This window comes from Amphiprion ocellaris, chromosome 10, assembly GCF_022539595.1.
Source record: "Amphiprion ocellaris isolate individual 3 ecotype Okinawa chromosome 10, ASM2253959v1, whole genome shotgun sequence".
Lineage (NCBI taxonomy): Eukaryota > Metazoa > Chordata > Actinopteri > Pomacentridae > Amphiprion > Amphiprion ocellaris.
Window position 1 is genome coordinate 34,217,663 of NC_072775.1, and position 23,738 is coordinate 34,241,400.

At 39.4% G+C, this 23,738-nt stretch overlaps 2 protein-coding genes across 3 annotated transcripts; one reads left to right on the forward strand and one right to left on the reverse strand.

Annotated features, from left to right (window-relative positions):
- Positions 1 to 174: 174 nt before the first annotated feature.
- On the reverse strand, positions 175 to 15,239 carry LOC111568586 (zinc finger protein 184-like). Its single transcript, XM_055014663.1, has 6 exons — positions 14,957 to 15,239; positions 13,228 to 14,125; positions 13,041 to 13,122; positions 7,920 to 8,166; positions 6,151 to 6,480; positions 175 to 5,862 (listed from the first exon to the last, which is right to left on the reverse strand). Exons 1-6 carry the CDS (start codon positions 15,141 to 15,143, stop codon positions 4,589 to 4,591), a joined length of 3,018 nt encoding a protein of 1,005 aa, XP_054870638.1. The 5' UTR covers positions 15,144 to 15,239; the 3' UTR covers positions 175 to 4,588.
- A 1,365-nt stretch (positions 15,240 to 16,604) lies between these two features.
- LOC129349841 (zinc finger protein 239-like) lies at positions 16,605 to 21,497 on the forward strand. 2 transcript variants are annotated; one of them, XM_055014522.1, is made up of 2 exons: positions 16,605 to 16,878; positions 18,597 to 21,497. In XM_055014522.1, the coding sequence occupies exons 1-2, from the start codon at positions 16,707 to 16,709 to the stop codon at positions 19,481 to 19,483; spliced, it is 1,059 nt and encodes a 352-aa protein (XP_054870497.1). In that variant the 5' UTR covers positions 16,605 to 16,706; the 3' UTR covers positions 19,484 to 21,497. The 2 variants fall into 2 exon arrangements, with proteins under 2 accessions (XP_054870497.1, XP_054870498.1); XM_055014523.1 differs by having other exon boundaries at positions 16,605 to 16,874; positions 18,597 to 18,733.
- Positions 21,498 to 23,738: the final 2,241 nt, after the last annotated feature.

Below are 23,738 nucleotides of genomic sequence, written 5' to 3' on the forward strand. Positions count from 1 at the left end.
AAAGATTCATAAACTAGTGATTCTAAATTAGTTTTAGGTGTGAATGTGAGCTAGCACGGTTGTCTCTTTGTGTTGCACAGTAAAATCTGTTGGTGATGACAAAACACAAAAACAGGTGAAGGAAGTGATTTTATTGTTCAGGTTAAAAATTCATCACACAAGCAAACAGTGACGTTGAAGCAGAGTATCATCAATATTTTATTGGCAAACCAGAGAGAAGTTAAAAAAACAATTAACAGAGGGAACTTTCTGTACAGGTCCAAATATGCTACAATATAAACTACTATTAGTACAAAGATCACTAATCTTTTAGTGTGTTACAGCTAAGTGACTGTTTTAAACAACTGTATGTTCTGATTCATCCGACTGACTGCTTTCCTCTCTGACTGATGATGATTCAGTTTCAGGCTAATATGCTACACTAATGTTCCCTCTTTTTTCCCAAAGTGCTAATTCTTACATTTGTTCAATTCAACAGCGAAATAAACCTCAGAGCTGTAAAACATAAGGTTTGGGATTCACAGTTTGAAATTGAGATTTTTGCCAAAACCAGAAAAAAAGTTCAAACTGTGTATGTGGGTAGCTCAACATGTTGAGCTGGCAAATGGAAAAAAAACACAAATCAACCAAAAAAAAAAAAAACTTGGAGAATATTTTGAAGTTAAAAAAGTGGAAATTTTACATAAAAACAAAATAAAATGCAAATTGGATAAAGAAATGTCATTTATGTTGGGTTTTGTAAAGAAGAAAATTAAAAAGGTGGTAAGTTTTAGTCTCCCCCTTTCACTTTATTATTCCGTTTCATAATCCTTTAAAAAAACAAGTAAGAATTGAGAAAGAAAACAAAAATCATCTTTGGAAGAAGTAAAAGTTTTTTCCGTTAATAGACTATCCACTACAGTACATGGAGATGCCCATCGCCGCTACATCGGGGGCTACAGTCTCTGATGTAGCGGCTATGGGTTCGAATCTGACCCACGGCCATTTGCTGCATGTCTTTCCATAAGGCCCAAAAAAGAAGCTCAAACATACTTTTTTTTTAAATGTCAAATATGAAGCGTTAGGTGAAAATAAGTGGCAGTTTGAGGTAAAACAGACCAATCAAATAAACAAAATGTAAAGCAATTTATTTTGTACAAAAGTCACTATTTTCAAGGCCAGATGAAGGTGAGTTAGTCCCACAACATCATTTGTTGCCATTTTACGAGCAACAGGGAGATAAGGAGAGATTATTTGTTGGCAAGAAAAGCGTAAACTGACTTTCATCTTTGTTATTTTAAAGCAGGAGCAGGATTTAAGATGAAATAACTGTTTGCACATCTATTTTATGAAGCAGATATGTAGGAGAATGATGACCAGCTCCAAACATATTTATAGTAGAAGCTTGGGTGAGTTATCAGTTTTGTTGCCTGTTGAACCGTTGTGAAAGCAACTCACAATTTACATCAAAATATAGTAATGAAAGAGGGAGGTGAAAGAGGGACTGCATTGAGAAAGGTCTGTCATTCTACAGAGGAGTTTGTAAAGTAGAAAGATTAGCTTTGCACAGTGGAGGTATCTACCACTGACAATTATCCAAACATGTAAGTTGGCCCTTAGATCTTAAACTCTGGGGGGAAACTATAAGGCATCACTTGGCCTGTGCCTCGCTGACCAGGAGAAACTTAGTCAAGTAATGCAGACATGCTTGCACCCTCTTCCCAACAGAAACTACTGCTGGTGCAATGACACCATTAAAACTTAAATACATGCAAAAATATTTCCTAACAACAGCGTCATCAGTTGTGTATCATTGTGTTGAGGAAAGCCACCAGAATTATAAAACAACAGATCAGTGAGCATAAAAGCACAACACACCGGAATGATCGTGGTAAACCCATAGCTGAACATCTCAGTGACGCTCATCAGGACAACTTGTCGTTGGTCCTCTGTGGGACTGAACATTCAGCTCAACTCCACTCTTACCACCACTTCACAACATACTCTGTCATCTCATGGCACTAACCTCATGGTAAGGTGAAGACATTTCAATTTTCAACAGGGAAAAAACACATCACCTTACCACCAAGAGGCAAGAACTAGAGGGTTATTCAAAAAGAATGAACCGGTTTCAATATTTTAAGAAGGAAAAGCAATAGAAAACTCCAGCCAAGTCACAAGCATTCTACTCACAATCAACTTTTATTTGATGTTTAAGGTCATCGAATGACATCAAATAACAGCGATCATCTCCGTGGATTGTGATCAGCTGATACGCGTCTGGGTGGAATTCTCTTATTGCATTGATGTTGTCCATGCTGCAGGTGGTGGAAGCATCGAACGCTTGTAAGACAGGAAATAAAAGCTGATTGTGAGTAGAATACTCGTGACTTGGCTGGAGTTTTCTATCGCTTTTCCTAATTAAAATATTGTGTAATGAAATTGGTTCATTTTTTTTGAATAACCTGTATAGTAAAACACTCAAAGAGCATGAGACTTACTGGAATCACACTCTTCAAACACTGGCTTCCAAGATACTTATTGGTGAACTAATTCCTAGAATCTTCCTGTGATTCTGTATTTACATTTGGAAAACTGTTACCTGCATGTTTCCCTTTCTGCTAAACACTTATTCGTTGGGGTTTGTTGTCCATTTCTACATAGTCTGGGGTTACCTTTGAATTTGCCCAAGAAAGCACCAAAACATTGCGCATTCTTGGAAATAAGACTGTGTGAGAGTCTTTTTAAAGCAGGAGTCTGACCCTTTAGAAAATATGTTTGCGTTTTTAGATGAGAAGACTGACGGCCAGGTCTGCTACAGCCACATGGTGCTGTCACACTTCAGATGACACAAATGAGATACAACATGTTTATCACTGAGCTTTATAGCTATTGATAGGTACATTTAATAGGTCCACAATCCCAACCTTCATGATAAGCTAAGCTAACCAGTTGCCCATATTTACCATTCAGACAATAGAGTCGATCTGAACAAGAGGAAGCCACAAGGAAAGGCATCTTTACCAAAATGTGGCAAGAAAACATGCTGGAACAGCAGATTACTGTACAAACATCTAATCACAACTTGAGAAACATTCACAAATTGTAGACAAAAATGATCTAGTTGTATTCTGCTAAACTCAGAGGCAACATCGAATGGTTTGGCTCAGTCACTGTTGTGATTGCTGTGATTTAAAGTTCAGCGAATCACAGAAATCCAGCTGCTGTTTTTGTTTTCCCAAAAATAAAACCAGGGTGCAAAACATGTGCATGTACATCTTTAATAGGTTCTGAGTTTAAAAAAGAAAGAAATAAAAGTATTTCCCAGACATTTGCTATGGTCAGAGAAAATACAATATTTAAGGGGAGTTTGTGGCAGGCAAAAATCACAAACAGAATCAACAAGAAAGTTAAGATTCAAGCAGCAGGTTGCTAATGTGTATAAATGAGGACAAACACTCTTCTATCCTGCTGCTGCATTACATTTTTGAGGTCTTCTCCTCTAAGGCTTTTTTTCTACTTACATTGTAGCACCAAGATTCTACGGAAGCATTCACAAAGAAAGATTTGGAGACAGTAACTTCTAACTATGAGGGACAATCGCAGAAAAGATCTAGTATTTCATAGATCTGGATCCATCTCTAACTGTGTGACATGCAATACACTCTTGGAATGGCTGTTGTAGCAGAGTCTAAAGTAGTGCTGGGCGATATGACGATACATATCGTGAGAACGATAGAAAAGTGTCTATTGTGCCATTTCTCTTCTATCATTTCTATCTTTCTAACCTAATTTTATCAATTATTACAGCAAATATATCACTAAATAGCCTGCGACGATTGTATTAGTGTTTTCTTGTCACTATGCATACTCTAAGTTTACATAAGTGAAAATAAAGAAGAATAAAAAGGAGATTTTTCACAAAGAAACTCCGTCTTGTGGTTTTTGCGACATGACGCTGCTTTACGTTCTTTGATTCTCACGCGGGTTTGCGACTTGCTTTATGTTGCTTAACTCACGAGTGCTGAACGATGGACGCGCCACAGGTAGGGCTGGACTGAATAGCAGTTTCTACGCTCCGGATATTCGGGCCCTATTAATGACGAATATTCGGTCCACTTCGTAACGTCCGGGGGGGGGGAGACAAACGGAGGAACGACCCGAATATTTGGTTCGCTCCGTGAGGTCAGAGGCGGTGAGCTAACGGAGGAAAGAGCCGAATTTTCGGCTCGGTTCGTAACGCCCGACGGGGGGTGGAGGTAGGAGGGGGCGAATATTCGGATCTCAAAATTAATATCCGCATACCACCATGGGGACCAAATATTTGGGTCCAGCCCTAGCAACAGGTTAAAGTTTCATGGAGAAAAGTAAGCAATGACATTTTTGTCAAACTTTTCAGAGAATAACTGAAAACATACTTTAATGTGCTATAACGTGATATATATTGTTACCGTGATATAAAATAATCCATATCGTGATATATGATTTTTTTTCCATATCGCCCAGCACTAGTCTAAAGGTGTTTAAATCTGAAAGATATACTTTGAACTTGAACAAATTTTCAGTTTTTCAAGCTTAGGTCCCACAGACGAATTAGAACTATGACTTTTCACCTGTGGGTGAAACTTTTCCCACATGTTCCACAAGAATGGGCCTTCTCACCTGTGTGGATTGCGGTATGTCTTTTAAATGCTGATGAGTCAGAGAACCTTTTCCCACACATGTTACAAAGGTACGGCTTCTCACCTGTGTGCACTCTTGTGTGCTTTTTCATAGCTGACATTGAACTGAATGTTTTCTTGCAGGTTTTGCAAAGGTAAGGTTTCTCACCTGTGTGGGTTCTCATGTGGACCAACAACACTGAATTACTTGAGAGACCTTTTCCGCATATTTTGCAAGAATAGGGCTTTTCACCTGTGTGAATTGCTGCATGCTTTTTATAGGTGGACGAATCAGAAAATCTTTTGCCACAAGTGTTGCAAAGGTATGGCTTCTCACCTGTGTGGGTTCTCATATGGACCAACAAAACTGAGTTACTTGAGAGACCTTTTCCACATACTTTGCAAGAATATGGCTTCTCCCCCGTGTGGATTGCCTTATGCTTTTTAAATGTTGATGAGTCAGTAAATCTTTTGCCACAGGTGTTACAAAGGTATGGTCGCTCACCTGTATGAGTTCTTATGTGGATAGTCAGATTACCGCTTTTTCTGAAACTCTTACCACACACTTCACAAGAATATGGCTTCTCACCTGTGTGAGTTCTTTGATGATATTTCATTAAATAAATCTCATAAAATCTCTTCCCACAAGTGTTACAAGCATATGGCTTCTCACCTGTGTGGATTCGGTAATGTTTCTTCAAGTGGTACTTATCCTTAAAGGCTTTTCCACAAACATCACATTTTATACACTTCAGCTGAAATTCTGCATTTTTAAGAGACCCACCATCCGCATGCATGCTTCCTTCTTGATCTAGGTCCTCAGCTACAGAAGAGTTGTGAGACAGGATCTGGTCACTGTTTGGTTCTGGTTCATTGTGGTCACTTTCCTCACAAGAAGGTGTCACCATAAAGGTATCAGACTCCAGCTTTACTACAAGCAGCTCTCCATCTTGACTGGAGCAGAGTTCATCCTGTTCCTCTTTAATCTGTGGAAACTCAGGGTCCTCCAGGTCCAGATTGGTGCAGAGTTCCTCCTGTTCCTCTTTAATCTGGGGAAATTCTGGGTCCTCCTGGTCCAGACTGGTGCAGAGTTCCTCCTGTTCCTCTTTAATTAATGGAGGCTCCAGTTCTTCCTGGTCCAGACTGGAGTTGCTCTCCTGGTTACAGAGTTGCTGGTCATCAAGAACCTCTTCATCCTTACAGACATCTTGTTGTGAGAGGTCTTGAGGGACAAAGGGACACAAGAAAAACATTATGATTGTGATGACAGGAAAACGTGGGCAAATGTCCGTAAATTTGAACCACTATCAAGGTTCTACAGTGTGAGCACGTCACCCAAATGTGCAATAAAAGTGTATAAAATGACAAATTATTTGAATGCACCATTGTGAGTGACACAAGAGCTCAGAAGCTCAGTGTGCAACAGCTTTCTACTTTTATTCAGTGCTGTGGTTAAAATGACAAACTACAGGTCAAATCAGGTGTTGATCACCATTCTATTTTTACTTACCTAATCTGTGTAACTTTATTTCAGGTTTCTGGATGATATTAAGTAGTCTGCGCTGACGGTTGATTTCTTCCTCGTACTGGACAACTGTTTTTACAAAGACTCCGAATATCTCTTCACATTTGGACTTGCACTGAACCAGCATAACTGTATATGTCTTCCGCTTCAATAGAAGCTGTTCTCCTTGCTGACTGGTGCACAGTGCCTCCTGTTCCTCTTTAATCTGCAGAGGTTCTTTATCCTCCTGGACCTGAATGGTGTTCCTCTCCAGGTCACAGGGCTGATGGTCAGCGAGAACCTCCTCTTCATTACAGACATATTGCTGTGGTAAGTCTGGAAGTACAAAGAGTCACAAGAGAAAAAAAGTCAGAGCTATCTGCAGTTGAGGATATACATACGAGTTACACCCATTAGCAGCATGTGAAAATAAGAGTACAATTATTTGTGGGCAACTTTTAAAAAAAATAAATAAATTCACACCTTAAAAGATTACGTCAAAAGCAATTTATTCTGACACTGAATGTAATAAAAGTACCTTTAAATCTAGCACTTGGATTTTTAAAAACTGTTTCCATCTAAGTGATGTAATATACTTCATCATACAAACAAAGAGTCCATCAGAAACACTACCAACAAAGGACCTCCAGGCAGTGGAGGAGCTGTACTGTTTTAATAGGGGTGGCCACACTGAGACCACTTCTTATATTGAGGAGGCACAATGTCTTGCTGTTTTTGTTTAGTTTCTAGCAAAGACTCTTATCCTATATCCTATAGAGACTGTGTCAGTGTTCCTCCTGTGTTCTGGACTCAGACACCCTCTCTACTTTTAAGATGAGGCTTAAAACTTTCCTATTTGATAAAGCTTATCGTCAGGGCTGCTGAGGATTGCCTAAGCTGTCCCTTAGTTATGGTGCTGTAGATTTAGACTGCTGGGGGATTCCCATGATGCACTGGGCTTCTCTCCTCTACAGTTATACTCCACCACTAACTCCATCACTAACTTTGTTTCTCCCTCGAGGTTCTGTGTTCGTTCTCTGGATCTGGAGCTAGACGTCTCTGATCTGCAGTTTTAGCCTCACCAACCTCCAAAATGTTCATTGTTCTCTGTTTGTCTGTTGTCCATCTGCTGTCCTGCTATCCCCCACACCCTCCATCCCCACCCTCACGCCAACTGGTCGAGGCAGATGGCCGTCATCCCTGAGCCTGGTTCTGTCTGAGGATTTTTGTTTCTTCCCTGTTAAAGGTGTTTTTTTTGGTTCCTTCCCACCAACTGCTTGCTCATAGGGAATCGGAAAGAGAACTGTGGATTGTTGGGTCCTCTGTTTAAAATTCATACTGTTATGTGTTATGAGATGACATATTTTGTGAATTGGCGCTATGTAAATAAAATTGAATTGGATTTTTGTTTATTAACTCCTACCATTCACGTATCTAGACAAGGCTGCCTTGTAGAAATACACGAGGACTCCTATACAGAATAGCACGTTTTTAATGTAATCCTCAGTTCATTAAAATCTGGAATGGTTACTGAAGTGACGTTTTTGTTGTTGTTAATAACGTATTTCACTATTTTTCTGTGACCTTAAATCAGGCTGTAGAGTTCTGTTAAAACAGCTTTAATATGAATTCTTCTTCTTTCTCTGTGAACGATGACTGCAGTTGCATCTCAGTTTCATTCTGCGGCCCTTAAATGCACCGCAGAGCTCTGATCAGGATCCTACATGAGTCACATTCATTATTTAGTTCATTCAGACCATCTCAGTTCTACAAACCTGCTGTGTGTTGTGTGATCTGTGGTTTCCAGATGTTATCCAGCAGTCTGCGCTGACGATCGATCTCCTCCTCGTACTGGACGATGGTTTTCTCAAACTCTGTGAATATTTCTTCAGCAGCAGCAGTTAGTCGCTGGTTGATCAACTCTCTCAGATTCTGGACTGAAGTCATTGTTACCTCAGCGGCTGAAATATTGTCCTGAGATTCGACAATACAACCGTCTTCTACCTCGACGCGTCCATAAAGCTAACGCTGCTAACGCTGCTAGCCCTTTTGTCATTGTTTACTTCCGCAGGATGTCTTCTTCTTCTTCTTCGTTGGTGGTTGGTAAACAAGTGTTGGAAGTGTACTTCCGCCACCTACCGGATAGCGCAGACGGTCGCATTGAGTCTGATGTCAAACATTTACAGGATATGCAGCAGCGACTTACACCAATCAGGCAGAACATTCTGACCACTGACAGGTGAAGTGAATAACACTGATTATCTCTTCATCGTGGCTCCTGTTAGAGAGTCGGATATATTAGGCAACAAGTGAAGTGTCTTCAAAGTTAATGTGTTAGAAGCAGGAAAAAATGGGCAAGTTTAAGGATTTGAGCGAGTTTGACTAGGGTCAGAAGACACAGTGCATCGCAGTTTGTTAATTGTTAAACAATTTCCTCTGGGATGAATAAAGTTGATCTTATCTTTGTTGTGTATGAAGCTGCATAGCTGCAGACCAGTCAGGGTGTCCATGCTGACCTCTGTGCACCGCCAAAAGACCAACAATGGACATGTGAGCATCAGAACTGGACCAGGGAGCAATGGAAGAAGGTGGCCAGGTCTGATGAATCATGTTTTCTTTTACATCACATGGATGTCCAGGTGCGTCGCTTACCTGGGGAACACATGGCACCAGGATGCACTATCGGAAGAAGTCAAGCTGGTTGAGGCAGTGTGATGCTTTGGTCAATGTTCTGCTGGGAAACATTGGGTTCTCCATCCATGTGGATGTTACTTTGACACGTACCACCTACCTCAGCATTGTTGCAGACCATGTACACCCTTTGATGGAAACAATATTCCCTGATGGCTGTGGTCTCTTTTCAGCAGGATAATGCACAGTGCTACACAGCAAAAATGGTTCAAGAATGGTTTGAGGAGCACAACAATGAGTTTGAGATGTTGACTTAGCCTCTGAATTTCCCAGATTTCAATCCAATCCGGCATCTGTTGGATGTGCTGGACAAACAAGTCCCGATCCATGGAGACCCCACCTCACAACTTAAAGGATCTAAAGGATCTGCTGCTAACATCCTGGTGCCAGATATCACAGCACACCTTGAGGGGTCTAGTGGGGTCCATACCTTAACGGGTCAGGGCTGTTTTGGCCGTGAAATGAGGACCAACACAATGTTAGGCAGATGGTCATAATGCCTGTTCAGTATGTGAACCGGGACAACTGGCTTCCAGTACATTTACCAGAGTTCTGACTGAGAAAGTTAGTTAAACTGGGAGCTGCAACTGCAATTCTACAACACAGATGTTGTGGTCATTTCTTTAATGAATTCCCAAGAAGCAGTTGTCGTTAAAAGTTTTATTACCACTTTATTGCATGCATCAAGGCTCGTGGCTCCACAAGATGAGAGCAAACTTATCAGTAGGTTTGTCTCTCAGGCTACTCCCAGCATCAGTATCGATTTCCAATAGGTTTTGTCAAGCTGCTATCATGTAACGAATATTTCTATAAAATTAAATATTCTACAGTATTTTTTCAGTGTTACAACTGTATTTTATTTAAACAGTGAATTACCTTTAAATGTTTTGTTCATTTTTCTGTAGAATGTGAAGTTTACAGTGAAATACTGACAGCTGTGGTTGCCTAAAGCATACTGTCCAACAATATGTGGGATTTATTTATTAAAGTGTTGCCACTGTAATCAACATGTCCAGAATTGATATCTATCAACTCCATTTAAGACTTGAAAATGCATCAAGCACTTAAACACCTCAAACAAAAAAGAATAAGGCAAGTTACAGTTTTGAGGTTTAGAGCATTTATTGACAGGCAGTAATGTAGGACAAATTGTAACTTATTAAATATATTTTAGAAACTAAGGAAAAAATAATCACTCATTGTGAACTGTTGTGGGAACAGCTTTTGTTCAACAAAGAATCAGCTTTTTTTCAGTATCTGCTACTAGCAGTCATCCTCATCCTCAAAACAGCCCAAGGCCTCTTCAGAATAACACAAACAAGAGTGAGTGACAGACAAACCTTCACACGAGAGAGCACATGTATGAAATATACCTTGAAATAGCACACCTTGTATAAGCAGTAAAATATAGAAAAGATTAGTATATTATAAAATTTGTATCACAGCAAACATTTAAAACCTTCTACCAAATCAAAGGAGAATATCAGGCAGCAGCTTAGGCTTCACGAGACCCTTGAATCAGATTTTCTAGCTGCAAAAACACAAGATGAGTTACACTTGACACAAATTCTGAGTGGACAAATGTTATATTACCTTCATTACTTCTGATCAATGGGATCAGGATCAACCGTTGTGATGCTGGAGACTGTAACGCATCACCATGACAACAAACTGCTTCATCAGGACAACACAGTCACATGTTCATCAAACTGTCAGAGACGTAAAATCAGTGAACATTAACAATCCACGTTAAGCTAAGCCTTACTACCTGACAGTTCCTGAGCTCACAGCCAACAGATTGGATTTTTCCTTTAATTAACACTTCCTTATTTAATCTCATCCAACTCTCTTCATTACCAAACTGTGTACCACAGGTTATGGTCACTCTAGAACCAAAAGACACGCCATGTGGATGTGTCCCAGGATGTTTTGGAGCACCTCAAGGGTAACTCAGAGTTTCTGGACAATGTCATCACTGGATGTGACCTGGGTCTACCAGTATGAGCCTGAAGGCCGACGACTGCAACAGGAAATCTGAGAGTCACACTCTGCTCCTTGAAAAGTGTACAACTGGTTCAGAGTGGAGTCAACAGCAGGTTGAAGTGGCAGCAGTTCAGTATCTCTGAGGGGTTTCCAGTGTTTCCAGTTTTACTGGTGTGTGTTCTCTCCAGTCTCAGTAGAAGTCATAGTTCTGGATCTGACAGTGAATCTTGTCGTTCGTCTCTCAGTGTGTCTTGTCAGTGAGGTAGAATAATAACCTGTTTCCTGGTTTGTACAGTGGAATCTGATCAGAGATCAGAGTTCAAACACAGCAGGCAATAAGCCAGAAGCATCCATGGTTCCTTTCCTGTAGAGCCAGAGACTGTGTTTGTGTGTTTGCACCTTCTATTAGATCCTGAACGATCCTGGCTCAGATTTGGGAATCACTTATAATTCTAACTCATTAATGAAGATATTTTTGTTGTTGTTGTTGTTGCTCTCTCTCTTTGAACACACTCACATGGATTCTGCTGCTGTCTGATGCTGCTGGTATTTAATAAAGTTCGAGGAAAGACTCCAAAAAACAGCGGGGAGCAACAACCTGGAATTCAGCTCCTGTTACGTCTTGTGGGGGGAAAAAACGGGTAACATTCAGTCTAGGTGAGTGTCATTAATGTAGTTGGTATGTGTGTGTTTTTACTGCATTTACTACTTTTGTGCATTTCAGTTTGTAACCGAATAGATACTGCTGTCTAACACCCATTTGGCTTTGTGATGTCCGAGTCCACAGCCCAGTGGGACTCCCGACTGAGCAGTTTTCCACTGATTAGATGTCAGTTTAATAATCTCAGCTAAAATCAGGTTAAATTCTCTTCAAATTAAATATTTAGTACATGTGTTCCTTCATTGTAATTGCTACAGATTTTAATATACAAAGTAAAAACATCATGTATCTCTACAACAGAGCTGGAAACAACCAAGAATGTATTATACTGGAAGTGAAAATGAAAAGTGGGCACATAGACCAGAAATCACATCTGTAACAAGTTCCACATCTGCAGCACAGTTGATGAGATTGTCGATGCTGCTTGTGGGATGTCAGTTCATTCATTACACTACATTTACAGTTCACACATAAAAGTTCTTAAAATAAATGTATCTAGAGCTGCCAAATGTATTCAGTGTTTCTTGATTTTTAGTTTGGATTGACAAGTTACTTGAAAGTTTTAAAGCTCTATGTTGTCCCTCATCATGACTGATTTTTTTGTGTTTATGTTACTTTGTGTGTCTCTGTAGTTGACAATTCTAACACTTTGTCAGTAACTGAAAGAAGCAAAACGGAGCATTGATTAACAATCAGCAAAACTCTTCATATAATTCTTTTTCCACATACACATAACTTGATTTAAAAGGCCCCAAGACCTATTCTGCAAAATTACTATTTGAAAGAGGTTTTTAACTGAACCAAGAAGGTTTTTTTTGCTACAGTTCTTCAAAGCACCATATATGGTTCCTGAAGGAATCATTTTTTGATGGTTCTTGGGGGCACCTTTGGATGTTCTTTAAAGAATTACTTGCTAAAGTTTCTTTTTGGAACTAAAAAGGTTCCTCTAATGCATCACTATTAAGAGGCATTTTTTGTTTCAGATTGCCTGTTTATTTTCCACAGTTTTGCCTGTTGTTCATAATTCCATGTAGTATATAAACTAGCCTCTGTGGTTGTTTAATTTTCATCCAATTTTATGGAATATGCACATGGAACAAAAACAGAACCAACCTAGTTCACACACACACACATTATATGATAAAGTAGAAGAATTAATATGAAATGTAGTTACTCAAAGTGCAAATGTGTGTACACCTGGTGTTCGTGCATTTTCACTTTACAAAGCTTTATTGCTAGAATAAATACAAGATCACACAAAATATCTTCCAACATTTACAACAGTTGGCAAAATTAGAAAAGGCACGGAAAAATAAAATATCTCCTACAAACATAAGAAAAAAATCATCACGTAAGCACCATTTGTCAAATAAGTTTACATCACAAACCAAAATGAAGGATGTGAGTGGGAAAATTTAGTTGTGTCTCCTTTATCTCTCCTCTCATGCTTCTTCTCAGTTTCCATGGTAGCATCAAGAGTTACGGAGGCATTCAAAGAAGACTAAATAAGTTTGTAAATATAAGAAAACTGTCTCATAATTTAAGAGATAATGTATAATACACTGATGGTGCAGGAGTTGGAGTACTTCAGAATTTGACTCAGAGTCCTCAGGGGCTCATTGCTGAAGTACAGTCTAAAGGTGCTTTAAATGTAAAAGATCTGCCTTTAACTCAGACAAACAACAAATTCTTACATGTTTTTTCAAGCTTGGTTCCCTGAGAGTTTTTCCTCATGGAAGTTTCAGGACAACAACCTCTCATTGTTGTGAATTCTCATGTGGGCAACCAAATTACCACCTCGACTGAAACTTTTCCCACATGTTTTGCAAGAATACCGCTTCTCACCTGTATGAGTTCTCATGTGGACAGTCAAATTCCCACTCTGAGTAAAACTTTTCCCACATGTAATGCATGAATAAGGCTTTTCCCCTGTGTGGATTGCCACGTGCCTTTTAAATGCTGATGAGACAGTAAATCTTTTCCCACAGGTGTTACAAAGGAAAGGCTTCTCATCTGTGTGGCTTCTCATGTGGACAGTCAAGCCATCGTTACTTCTGAAACCTTTCCCACATATTTCACATGAGAATGGCTTTTCACCTGTGTGGATTCTTTCGTGATATTTCAGCAAAAAAGTCTCATAAAAGCCTTTACCACATATTTCACAAGCATACGGCATCTCACCTCTATGAGTTTTCATGTGGACTGTGAGGGCAGCACTATAACTGAAAATTTTCCCACAGGTGTTGCAAACATATGGCTTTTCAGCTGCATCAGTGTTGCAGTGACTCTCTGATGTCAGAGAGTTTTCTACATTGTTGCTGCGAGTCACCATAAAGTTATCAGCCTCCTGCTTCAGCACAAGCAGCTCTGCCTCCTGACTCAGGCAAAGTTCCTGTTCTTCCTCCTTAATCTGTGGAGGCTCTGTGTCCTCCCGATGCAGATTGGTGCAGAGCTCCTCCTGTTCCTCTTTTATCTGTGGAAGATCTAGGCCCCTATGACGCAGACTGGTGCAGAGTTTCTCCTGCCCGTCTTTATTCCGCAGAGGTCCTGGTTCCTCTTGGTCCAGGCAGAAGTTCTTCTTAAGGTCACAGAGCTGCTGATCAGCAAAAACCTTGCTCTCCCTACAGACATAATGTTGTGGGAGGTCTGGAGGAACAAAGGGACACGAGAAAAATGTTACTAATGTGATGAAAGAAAAACAAACGTCTGAGAAAATCTATTCTATTTTAAGCCATTAACAGGGCTCCAAATAATTGGACTTTTAAATGCACATAATATTTCATAATGCTACAGTCTCATCAGTCCTGGAAAAAAAAAAATCCAAACTCTGAAGACCACATTTTCACATCTTGCTTGACTAATCAGTGAAATTGATCCAAATCAGAATCAGAAAGAAATTTATGGCCAAGTATTTCATCACATACAAGAAATTTGATTTGGTGTTTTGGTGCAGTAGAACAGTAACACACAGACTGAAAATGTGGTCAGGCTTATTTTTTTAAAAAGTGTAATAAGAAAAATAAGAAGCACTGTTATAAGTCAAATTAGCAAGCTAGCAAGCAAGTGTAATCAAGGATGTACAACTCATGAAAAGTAAAAGAAATATTTCCAGTGTGGAGGAATGTGGAAAGTAGTCACTTAAAACGAGTCCCATAGAGCGTTGCACAGTATGTAAACAAGAACCTGAAATATGCCAAAATATGTTACTGTGGCTTGTAGTTGAAAACATTACTTTTATATCATCCAACTCTTAACGTGCATTCAGGTGATGGGCGACTCCAGCATAACCTCCATTTACACCCTGTGCACGTGAACTGAGCTGAACTTATTGAAACGATTCATACATTTAAATCACAAGAACATCACAAAATCTTTCCCCAAAATTCCATTAAAAATAAACTGCCAGCGTCTGTTTGTGTTACTGATGAGACAGTCTGACTACACTGGCTGGCCTAAGACCTTCACAGCTGTACAAACCTAAAGTGTGTAACTTTATCTGTGGTTTCCAGATGACATCCAGCAGTCTGCGCTGACGATCGATCTCCTCCTCGTACTGGACGATGGTTTTCTCAAACTCTGAGAATATTTCTTCAGCAGCAGCAGTTAGTCTCTCGTTTATAAAATGTCTCAAAGCTGAAGACATCCTCACTTCGACTGCTGACATATTTATCCGCGACAACACAACCGTATTTCACAACTTCCATACATCAGGAAACCAAAGGACGTCTGCGTTAAAACTTCACTTCTTCCGGGTGTGTTCTTCTTCGTGGTCTTCAAAAGAGCAGACTAGACGCAGAGGAGGCGTGTTGCTTCCCTCTACAGGTCATTTATAGAACTACACTAAAATAGTGGACAAGAAATACAAAAGTAGAATAAAGATGAAAACTAGCATATTAATAAAGACTGTGCCAGAGGTATTTATTAGGTTTGCTGATTAATAATTACAATGTATTTGTTTGGTTGTGTGGATATTTTCAATGTTTCATATCATCATCAAGTGTAATATTTCTGTGTAACACATCTATTTATGTTCAGTTCACTTTCTGTTATGTTTGTTATTTACTTCACATTTCGTTTTTTTCAAGAGATTATTCCTTGGCATACACTCAGACACTTTACACACGTCGACACTTTGCGTTTTGTACTTTAAAAAAAAAAGTTTGTATTTAATTACTAACCTCTCTGTAATTGTGTATATTTTACTAGACTTTGTTTATTGTGTTGTTCTCTGGCAAAAAAATTTCCTCCCAGACCTATAAAGCTGATCTTATCTTTATTTGACAAGGATATTTTTTTCCTTCATTAGTAACTTTTCTAGTTTCATTTTGTTTGGTTATTCTGATCAGTTTATTGCTGGTTTAATTTAATTTGTAACAAGACAGACGGAGATTCTTTGTATTTTGCGTGTTTTGTTTTTCTGTTTGCATTTGACAAATAAACCGGAGAACCCAGGTGCAGGCGCAGATAATGGCAGACAGGTGGTAAATAGAAAACAGGTTTTTATTTAAACAAAACAGGAACTAAATCAGTACAGAAAAAAGAAAACCAACAAGGGGGGAAACTAAACCAAATCTATACTAAAATAAGCTACACTACAAGATCTACAAAACCCACAACTAAACCACAAAACCAAACAGAGAAAAACTGAACCAGGCAATAAAACAGAGTACAGAGGGAAGCTAAGCTAAAGGGGCAGGGAAGCATGAGGAGTCCAAGAACTGACAAGACAAGACAGGAGAAGAGGCAGGGACTGGAGCAGGGATCATACCAGTGGTGGGTTAGACCACTCTGCTTCTAACCCCATAAGTTTACATCCTTGTTGGTTCCCCTACAGATGTCACATTATCACATTCTTCTTCTTGAAAGTCTTGAAAGTTTTCCTATTTATGGAAACTTATGGCCCACCCTGTATATAATGACAATAAAGATTCTCGACTTGACTTGATTTGATTTATTATGTACATTTGTCTTCTGTTGATTTATTTAAATTTATTTTTATATTGTCACTTTGCTGGCGCTGAAAATACATTAATGTTTTTTTCTACTGCAGGGAGAGAGACAGATGTAAGATGTTGAAGGCGGAACTGAAGTTACATGTCCTCTGTCGGACGTTTACAGTGTGACACCCGGTTAAAGTGAGGCCAGCAGCGTTCACTGATGTGTGGAAGTTGTTGAAGACGGCTGGGTTGTCGCATCGTAGGTGAACATTTCAGGTGCTGGAGCAACGATGTCTTCGGTTCTGTATCTGAGGGAGTTGATCAGCGAGAGACTGACTGCTGCCGCGGAGGAAATTTTCACGGAGTTTGAAAAGATAGTCGTTCAGTACGAAGAGGAGATCGACCGCCAGCGCAGACTGCTGGACGTCAGCTGGAAGCCCGACATCAAGATACGCACAGTAGGTACGTAAAGACGGGTTTAGCGAAGCGAAAATGAAACGGACTCGTGTTGGAGCCTGGTGACGGTTTGGAGACGGTTAGCAGGAAGCTAACAGAGAGCACACAGTTTACAGGCGGCAGGCTAGCATGCTAACGGGGCTAGCTGTCAGAGCTAACGGTGGTTTGTAACGACAGAAAACTGACGAACTAACGGGACAACGGGACCGTGTGTTTGTGGTGTTTTAAAGTTTTCCTGTAATACATTCAGCCCTGCTAACATTAGCTTAGCCACTGTCACCAGTAGAGCCAGAAACATCTCACCAAATCAGTTTTGTTTGAGTGAAATTATGGTGAAAAACTTGGTGCCTTAACAAATCCACATCTGTATGTTTAAAATGCTGTGGACAAAATTAGAACCCAAGCTGGTAAACAAGTTCAGCTCTCATTATGTGCACAGTGATACATGTAAAATACATGCAAATAAAAGGAACTGACGAAAATGCACACGTAGTTAGATAATATGAAGGTAATGTCTCCAACCACAAGCCACAGTTAAGATATTTAATGTCATTTGTTTTTTCTGTGTGCTTATCTATCTATCTATCTATCTATACAGAGTCAGCCAAAATAATGTATATATAAATAGATAAATATTTGCCAAATTTATTCAGACATCACAATGTTAGTACAAGTTACCTTTGGCCTCTACAATTACAAGAGGTGCTCAGAGTGGTGGTCATTGGCTTCCAGACATTTATGTGTACTGCAAACTACTGCTTGGGTAACGTTGGCCAAAGTGTCCAATGGGATTGCTGCACATGCATTTTCAATTTCTTGTCTAAGGGCCACCAATGGAGTCGCTTTCCTGCGATACACAACATCCTTTAGGGTCCCCCATAGACAAGTTTTTCTTTTCCTGATGTGTGTATACGTTATTTTGGCTGACTCTGTACATATCTTTAACATTTTGGTCAGTAATATCAGTCGTGCTCTTGTGTGATCTTCAGGGTTTGGACTTTCACCAACAACTCAGGGCTCATTGGGACAGCAACTTTATTCCAACAGATTTGACTGCATACATTTATTGCTGTAATGTTTAACACTTGGTCCTTACTGATCCTGTGGTCATTATGAAATAATATTTGCATAAATATACTCAATCATTTGAAATACGTGCATCATTTCTGCAACTGTGTGATGCTCTAAGTATTTAGTAATAGAAAATAATAATAAAGGTCTTTTTGCATCCAACAGTCTGCTCTTGGGCTGAATTTAGATGAAATGGCGGTTGTTTAAAATCCACACCTCTCGTAAGTGATTTTCCTTGCAGTAGAATGATTTGTTTCAAATATTTTGGAGATCCTTTTGAATTCCCTGTAAGCATCCACAATCCTTTTTCTGAAGATCTGAGACAGTTCCTCAGATCGTGAAAAGGTGACACTACGACATCCAGGGGAACAGCAGAGCCTGGATGTCAGAGGTGTAAATAAGAGGTTCCAGCTGAGGTTGCCCCGACTGTAACCTCAGCTACCTGAATGTTTTGTACACTGAGCTTCACCAACAAGAGTATCACAACTCGAAGAGTCGCTCACACCTGTGCACCCAAATAATCCGCACAGTTTAATTTTCACTTCCATGTGTGAGCAACTTGCTCCTCTATTTGTCTAAACAAGAATATATATCTTCAGTAGGTTTGATCATCACGTTGGTAACCTTTGTCTTGTGTCCATTTGTCCCTCCAGATCTCCCACATCAGCATGTCTCCACTGAAGAAAGGGTTCTCCCTGACCAACAACGCTGTAACCAGGAGAGGAACTCCGATCTGGACCAGGAGGACCTCGAGCCTCCACTGATTAAAGAGGAACAGGAAGATCTCTGCACCAGTCAGGAGGGAGAACCGATTATACTGAAGGAGGAGAGTGATGTCTTTATGGTGACTCCTACTTACGTGGACAGTGACCACAGTGAACCAGAACCAAACAGTGTCCAGCTCCTCTCTCACTACTCTCCTTTAGCTGAGAGCCCAGATCAGGAAGGAAGCAAGCTTGCAGACTCAGGATCAAGTGGAAATGCAGAGCTGAAGCTGAAGTCTGTACAATGTGATGTTTGTGGAAAATGCTTTAAGTATAAATACCAAATGGAGAGACATCACAATATTCACACAGGTGAGAAGCCGTATGCTTGCAACTATTGTGGGAAAAGATTCTATCAGATTCATTTCATGAAATATCATGAAAGAATACACACAGGTGAAGGGTCCTATTCTTGCAAAACATGTGGGAAAAGTTTCAGTTTTAGCTCTCAGCTGAAACTCCACATGCGAATCCACACAGGTGAGAAGCCGTATTGTTGTTCAACATGTGGGAAGAGTTTCAGCTTTAGCTCTCAGCTGAAAGCCCACATGAGAATCCACACAGGCGAGAGGCCGTACTCTTGTGAAAGATGTGGGAAAAGGTTCAGATTTAGTGATAAATTGTTGGTCCACATGAGAATCCACACGGGTGAGAGGCCTTTTCCCTGCGACACCTGTGGGGAAAGATTTATAGACTCATCAGCACTAAGAAATCACCTAAGAACGCACAAAGGTGATAAGTTGTCGTCCCAAAAGGTCAGTGGGAGTCAAGCTTGAAAATAACCTGTAAGAATCTGTTCAGGTTCACAGTAGAACTTTCGGATTTAAAGCGCCTTTAAACTGTGCTTCAACAATGATCCTGTGAGTTTATTGCATGTCCATCTGTGTCGAACTGCACGATCGATTTGAGGGCTGTCAAACTGTTCAGTGGATTTGTGGTGAATCTTCCCAAAGAGCATTACAGTTTTACTTTTAACAATATTCCATTGTTGGGGGAAAAAAAAGCATTTTGAAAAATGTCATGTTAAAAGTCTTTACTTAAGTGAACAGATGTAAAGTTTTACAAGAAAAAAGTATGAAGCTGTCATGGGTTCAGTGAGTTAAGCTGTGGGCAGCAACGTAAGCTCTGTTTTTTATGCCTGTATTTGTTTACATTGTGCAAAATGAAGGTCATTGAATTGGTTCTTGCAGTTTTGCTGTTTATCGTTGGATGTACCAAAAATTCTCACTAACTTTGATACTGAAGAAATGTTAGAAACCTCAAGATTTTCAGGCTACTTTTGAACTGTTCCAACTGCTGCACCATTAGTGTATTGTTCATTATCTCTCTAATTCTGAGGTGGTTTTCTTATAATTACTAGTTTTGTACACTGTCTGTCCAAAAAAAACCAGTCACCACCTGGATTTAACTGAGCAAATAAGTAAGAGCCTCCATTGGATAATTACTGCAGTGATGAATATGTTTCAGCTGCAACAACTTATTTAACTCTAGCTGATGCAATGAGTAGCTTCTCATTTCTTAAACAATCATGTTGGAAGACACATCCTGTGGTTGTAGAAAGGATGTTAATCTGCTTCAGAAGGGTCAAATTATTGGTCTGGATCAAACAAAACAACTAAGGAGACTGCTGAAACTACTAAAATCGGGTTAAGAATCATCCAACGCATCATTAAAACCTGAAGGATAGTGGAGAACCATCATCTTTGAGGAACAAATTTGGTCGGAACAAACTCTTAGACGATCGTAGGAAATCAACAGTAGAATTCGCGGCTATGTTTAATAGTGAAAATAAAAGCATTTCCACAGGCACAATGTGAAGGGAACTCAAGCGATTGTGACTAAACAGCTGTAGCTCTAAGAAAACCACTGAGCAGTGAGGCTAATCAGGAAGAAATAGGCTTCAGTTTGCTAGGTAGCATAAAGATTGGGCTCTGGAGCAATGGAAGAAGGTCATGTGGTCTGATGAGTCCAGATTTACCCTGTTCCAAAGTGATGGGGGCATCAGGGTAAGAAGAGAGGCAGATGAAGTGATGCCCTCATCATGGCCAGTTTCTACCAGCCTGTGGGGGTTAGAGTTATGATCTGGGGTTGGTCAGGTTCAGCAACATTATGTTCCCAAAGAATGAGGTCAGCTGACTACCTGAAGATACTGAATGATCGGGTCTTTCCATCAGTAGAGTTTTTCTTCCCTGATGGCATGAACATGTTCCAGGATGACGATGCCAGGATTCATGGGGTCACACTGTGAATGAGCATGAGACATCACATATAGATTGGCCGCTACAGAGTCCAGACCTCAGCCCCATTAAGAGTCTTTGGGATGTGCTGGAGAAGACTTTGTCCGACTCTCCCATCATTAATACAAGATCTTGGCAGAAAATGTATGCAACTCTGGACAGAAATAAATGTTGTGACATTGCAGAAGCTTATCGAAACGATGCTACAGCGACCATGTGTCGTTCTCAGAGCTAAAGGTGATCCAATGAAATATTAGAGTGTGCGACTTTTTTTTGGATGGGCAGTGTATCTCGTACTTAAGAGGTCTTTACTGTAATTATGAGGAAGACTCATATTTACAAAGTAAAGTCTCCAAACTTTGTTTTTCTTCTGTGAATGCAATGTGTCTTGTGAATGTAAACTTGATTTGAAAACTTAAAGGGTGTCATTTATTAACATATTTGCTATGTACCAATAATCAGTTGCTTCTGTAGTCACCCATTTTAGTAGCTCAAATATTTTTTATCTTATGTTAAAGGTGCTACATAAATAAAGTTTCTTTACTCAAAGAAATTTGCCAGCAAGAATATGTCTATTAATGTTTCAACAAAACGTAAGGAGCTGACAAAGAAAGGCTAGCTGAGGACACTTTCAGTTAGATATCTGTACTGAATCTCTGCAAAATGATAGAGTCCGAGGGCTAAAGGGTTTTAGCTGATGCATCAGAATAAAAAAAAAAGACAGTAGAGAATTTTTCAAAAAGGTTTGTGTTGCAAGTCAATAGACAGTGTCACTAGAGAAATAAGCAAATCCAGCAAATCCAAGGAAGAAAGAATTAGAAATATTTACAGTGTGCATGAATGTGCAAATAATTCAACTGAGAATGTTCATTTGCACATGTGTAAAAAAAAAAAAGAGATGCACTACCGTTCAAAAGTTTCATGTTTTCCATGAAAACTCCCACTTTTATCCATGTGCTAACATAATTACACAAAGGTTTTCTAATCATCAATGAGCCTTTCAACACCATTAGCTAACACAATGTAGCATTAGAACACAGGAGTGATGGTTGCTGGAAATGTTCCTCTGTACCTCTATGGAGATATTCCATTAAAAATCAGCTGTTTCCAGCTACAATAGTCATTTACCACAATAACAATGTCTACACTGGATTTATCATTCATTTAATGTTATCTTCATTAAAAAAAACTGCCTTTCTTTCAAAATATATTTCTTAGTGACTCCAAACTTTTGAATGGTAGTGTATTATAATAATAATAATAATAATAATAATAGTGTCTATTAAAAGCATTAATGTAATGCATTGAGTTTATTGTGGGAGGAGAGAGGCAGCGTTAGCAGTCCTGTTGATGAGTCTGGCTACTGTTTAGAATATATGTATAAAATAACACCATAATCCAACACTTATAGAAAATTTGCCTCAATAATGAATGCAGAATTATTATCCCCACTATAAACCGTATCTTAGGGTCTAAACAAAGTGTTTTCTAAAAGAAAACGACAGAAAGATGTACATGGTGGAACGAACTGTCCTAATCTGTTGGAAGTTCACAGTGTGAGCTTTAGTGATGAGTGGACTGAGCGGCAAGACGGTTGTGTTGTCGTATCTCAGGTCAGTATTTCAGTAGTTGTGCTCAGTTCAGAATCTGAGAAAGATTATCAACGAGCATCTAACTGCTGCTGCTGAAGAAATATTCACAGAGTTTGAAAAACCATCGTGCAGTACGAGGAGGAGATCGATTGTGAGCACAGACTGCCGGATAACATCTGGAAACCACCAGAGAACGTTACAGACAACGGGTATGTACAACTGTGATAGAAAACAATTTCATGTCTGAGAGTCATTGTGACACTAACAGGGAAAAAAATCTGCAAAATGTGACGTCTGTGGAAAAGCCTTTAAGGAAGATTGTCAAATGAAGAAACATCACAGAATCCACACAGGTGAGAATCATTACCTGTGCAGCACCTGTGGCGAAAAATTTACAGATGTATCAACACTGAACATCACATAAATGAAAAGCTATATTCATGTGAAACGTAGGAAAAGTTTCAGTTTTAGCTCTCAGCTGAAACCTCACATAAGAACCCACACAGGGAGAAGCCTTGCCTTTGTAACACCTGTGGGAAAAGATTTACTGACTTAGCATTAAAAAAGCATGTGGCAGTCCACACAGGTGACAAGCTGTATTTTTACAAAACGTGGGAAAAGATTTGCTGTCATCATCCCTTTAAAGCATACAGCAGTCCATACTGGTGAGAAGCTGTATTCATGTGAACATGTGGAAAAGGTTTCAGTAGAAACAATGCTTCTGCTGTCCACATGAGAACTCGCATGAATGGAATATCAAGTCCTGAAACATCTGTGGGCAAAAGTGCAACAACTTTCTCTCCTTTTTTGTGAATAAGCGATAGACATCAACATGACAAGAGTTTTTCTTAAAAATCAAATGTAACAACAGCTCACCTCCATACTGAACAATTAGAATTGCAGTGGTTTGGAAAGTAACTGAGTACATTTACTCAAGTACTCTTAGTACAACATGACTGTCCTCAGAAAGATTCCATGTAATGGAAACACATTTGAAATCTATTTTATGTGAAACGTACTTCTACTGTATCGCATTATACAGGCAAACACTGGACTCTGTAGTTGAACCACATTTAGTTTAAGGTTTTAATTTATAATGTTCATAGCAAAATTTGATGTCTAGTTAGACTGTAAGTATGCAAAGTTAAAAATATAATAAATTAATTTTAACCCACCAGTAGCTGGAATTTGAAATTAGCTTT

What these genes read in the sequence shown, in the direction of transcription:
- LOC111568586 (XM_055014663.1), bottom strand. Translation starts at nt 15,143, where the DNA reads ATGTCAGCAGTCGAAGTGAGGATGTCTTCAGCTTTGAGACATTTTATA. An exon ending in CACAACAATGAGAGGTTGTT is followed by an intron (nt 13,123 to 13,227) that starts GTCCTGAAACTT and finishes TTACATTTAAAG; the next exon opens with CACCTTTAGACTGTACTTCA. An exon ending in AATAAAGTTACACAGATTAG is followed by an intron (nt 5,863 to 6,150) that starts GTAAGTAAAAAT and finishes TTGTCCCTCAAG; the next exon opens with ACCTCTCACAACAAGATGTC.
- LOC129349841 (XM_055014522.1), top strand. Translation starts at nt 16,707, where the DNA reads ATGTCTTCGGTTCTGTATCTGAGGGAGTTGATCAGCGAGAGACTGACT. An exon ending in CATCAAGATACGCACAGTAG is followed by an intron (nt 16,879 to 18,596) that starts GTACGTAAAGAC and finishes TTGTCCCTCCAG; the next exon opens with ATCTCCCACATCAGCATGTC.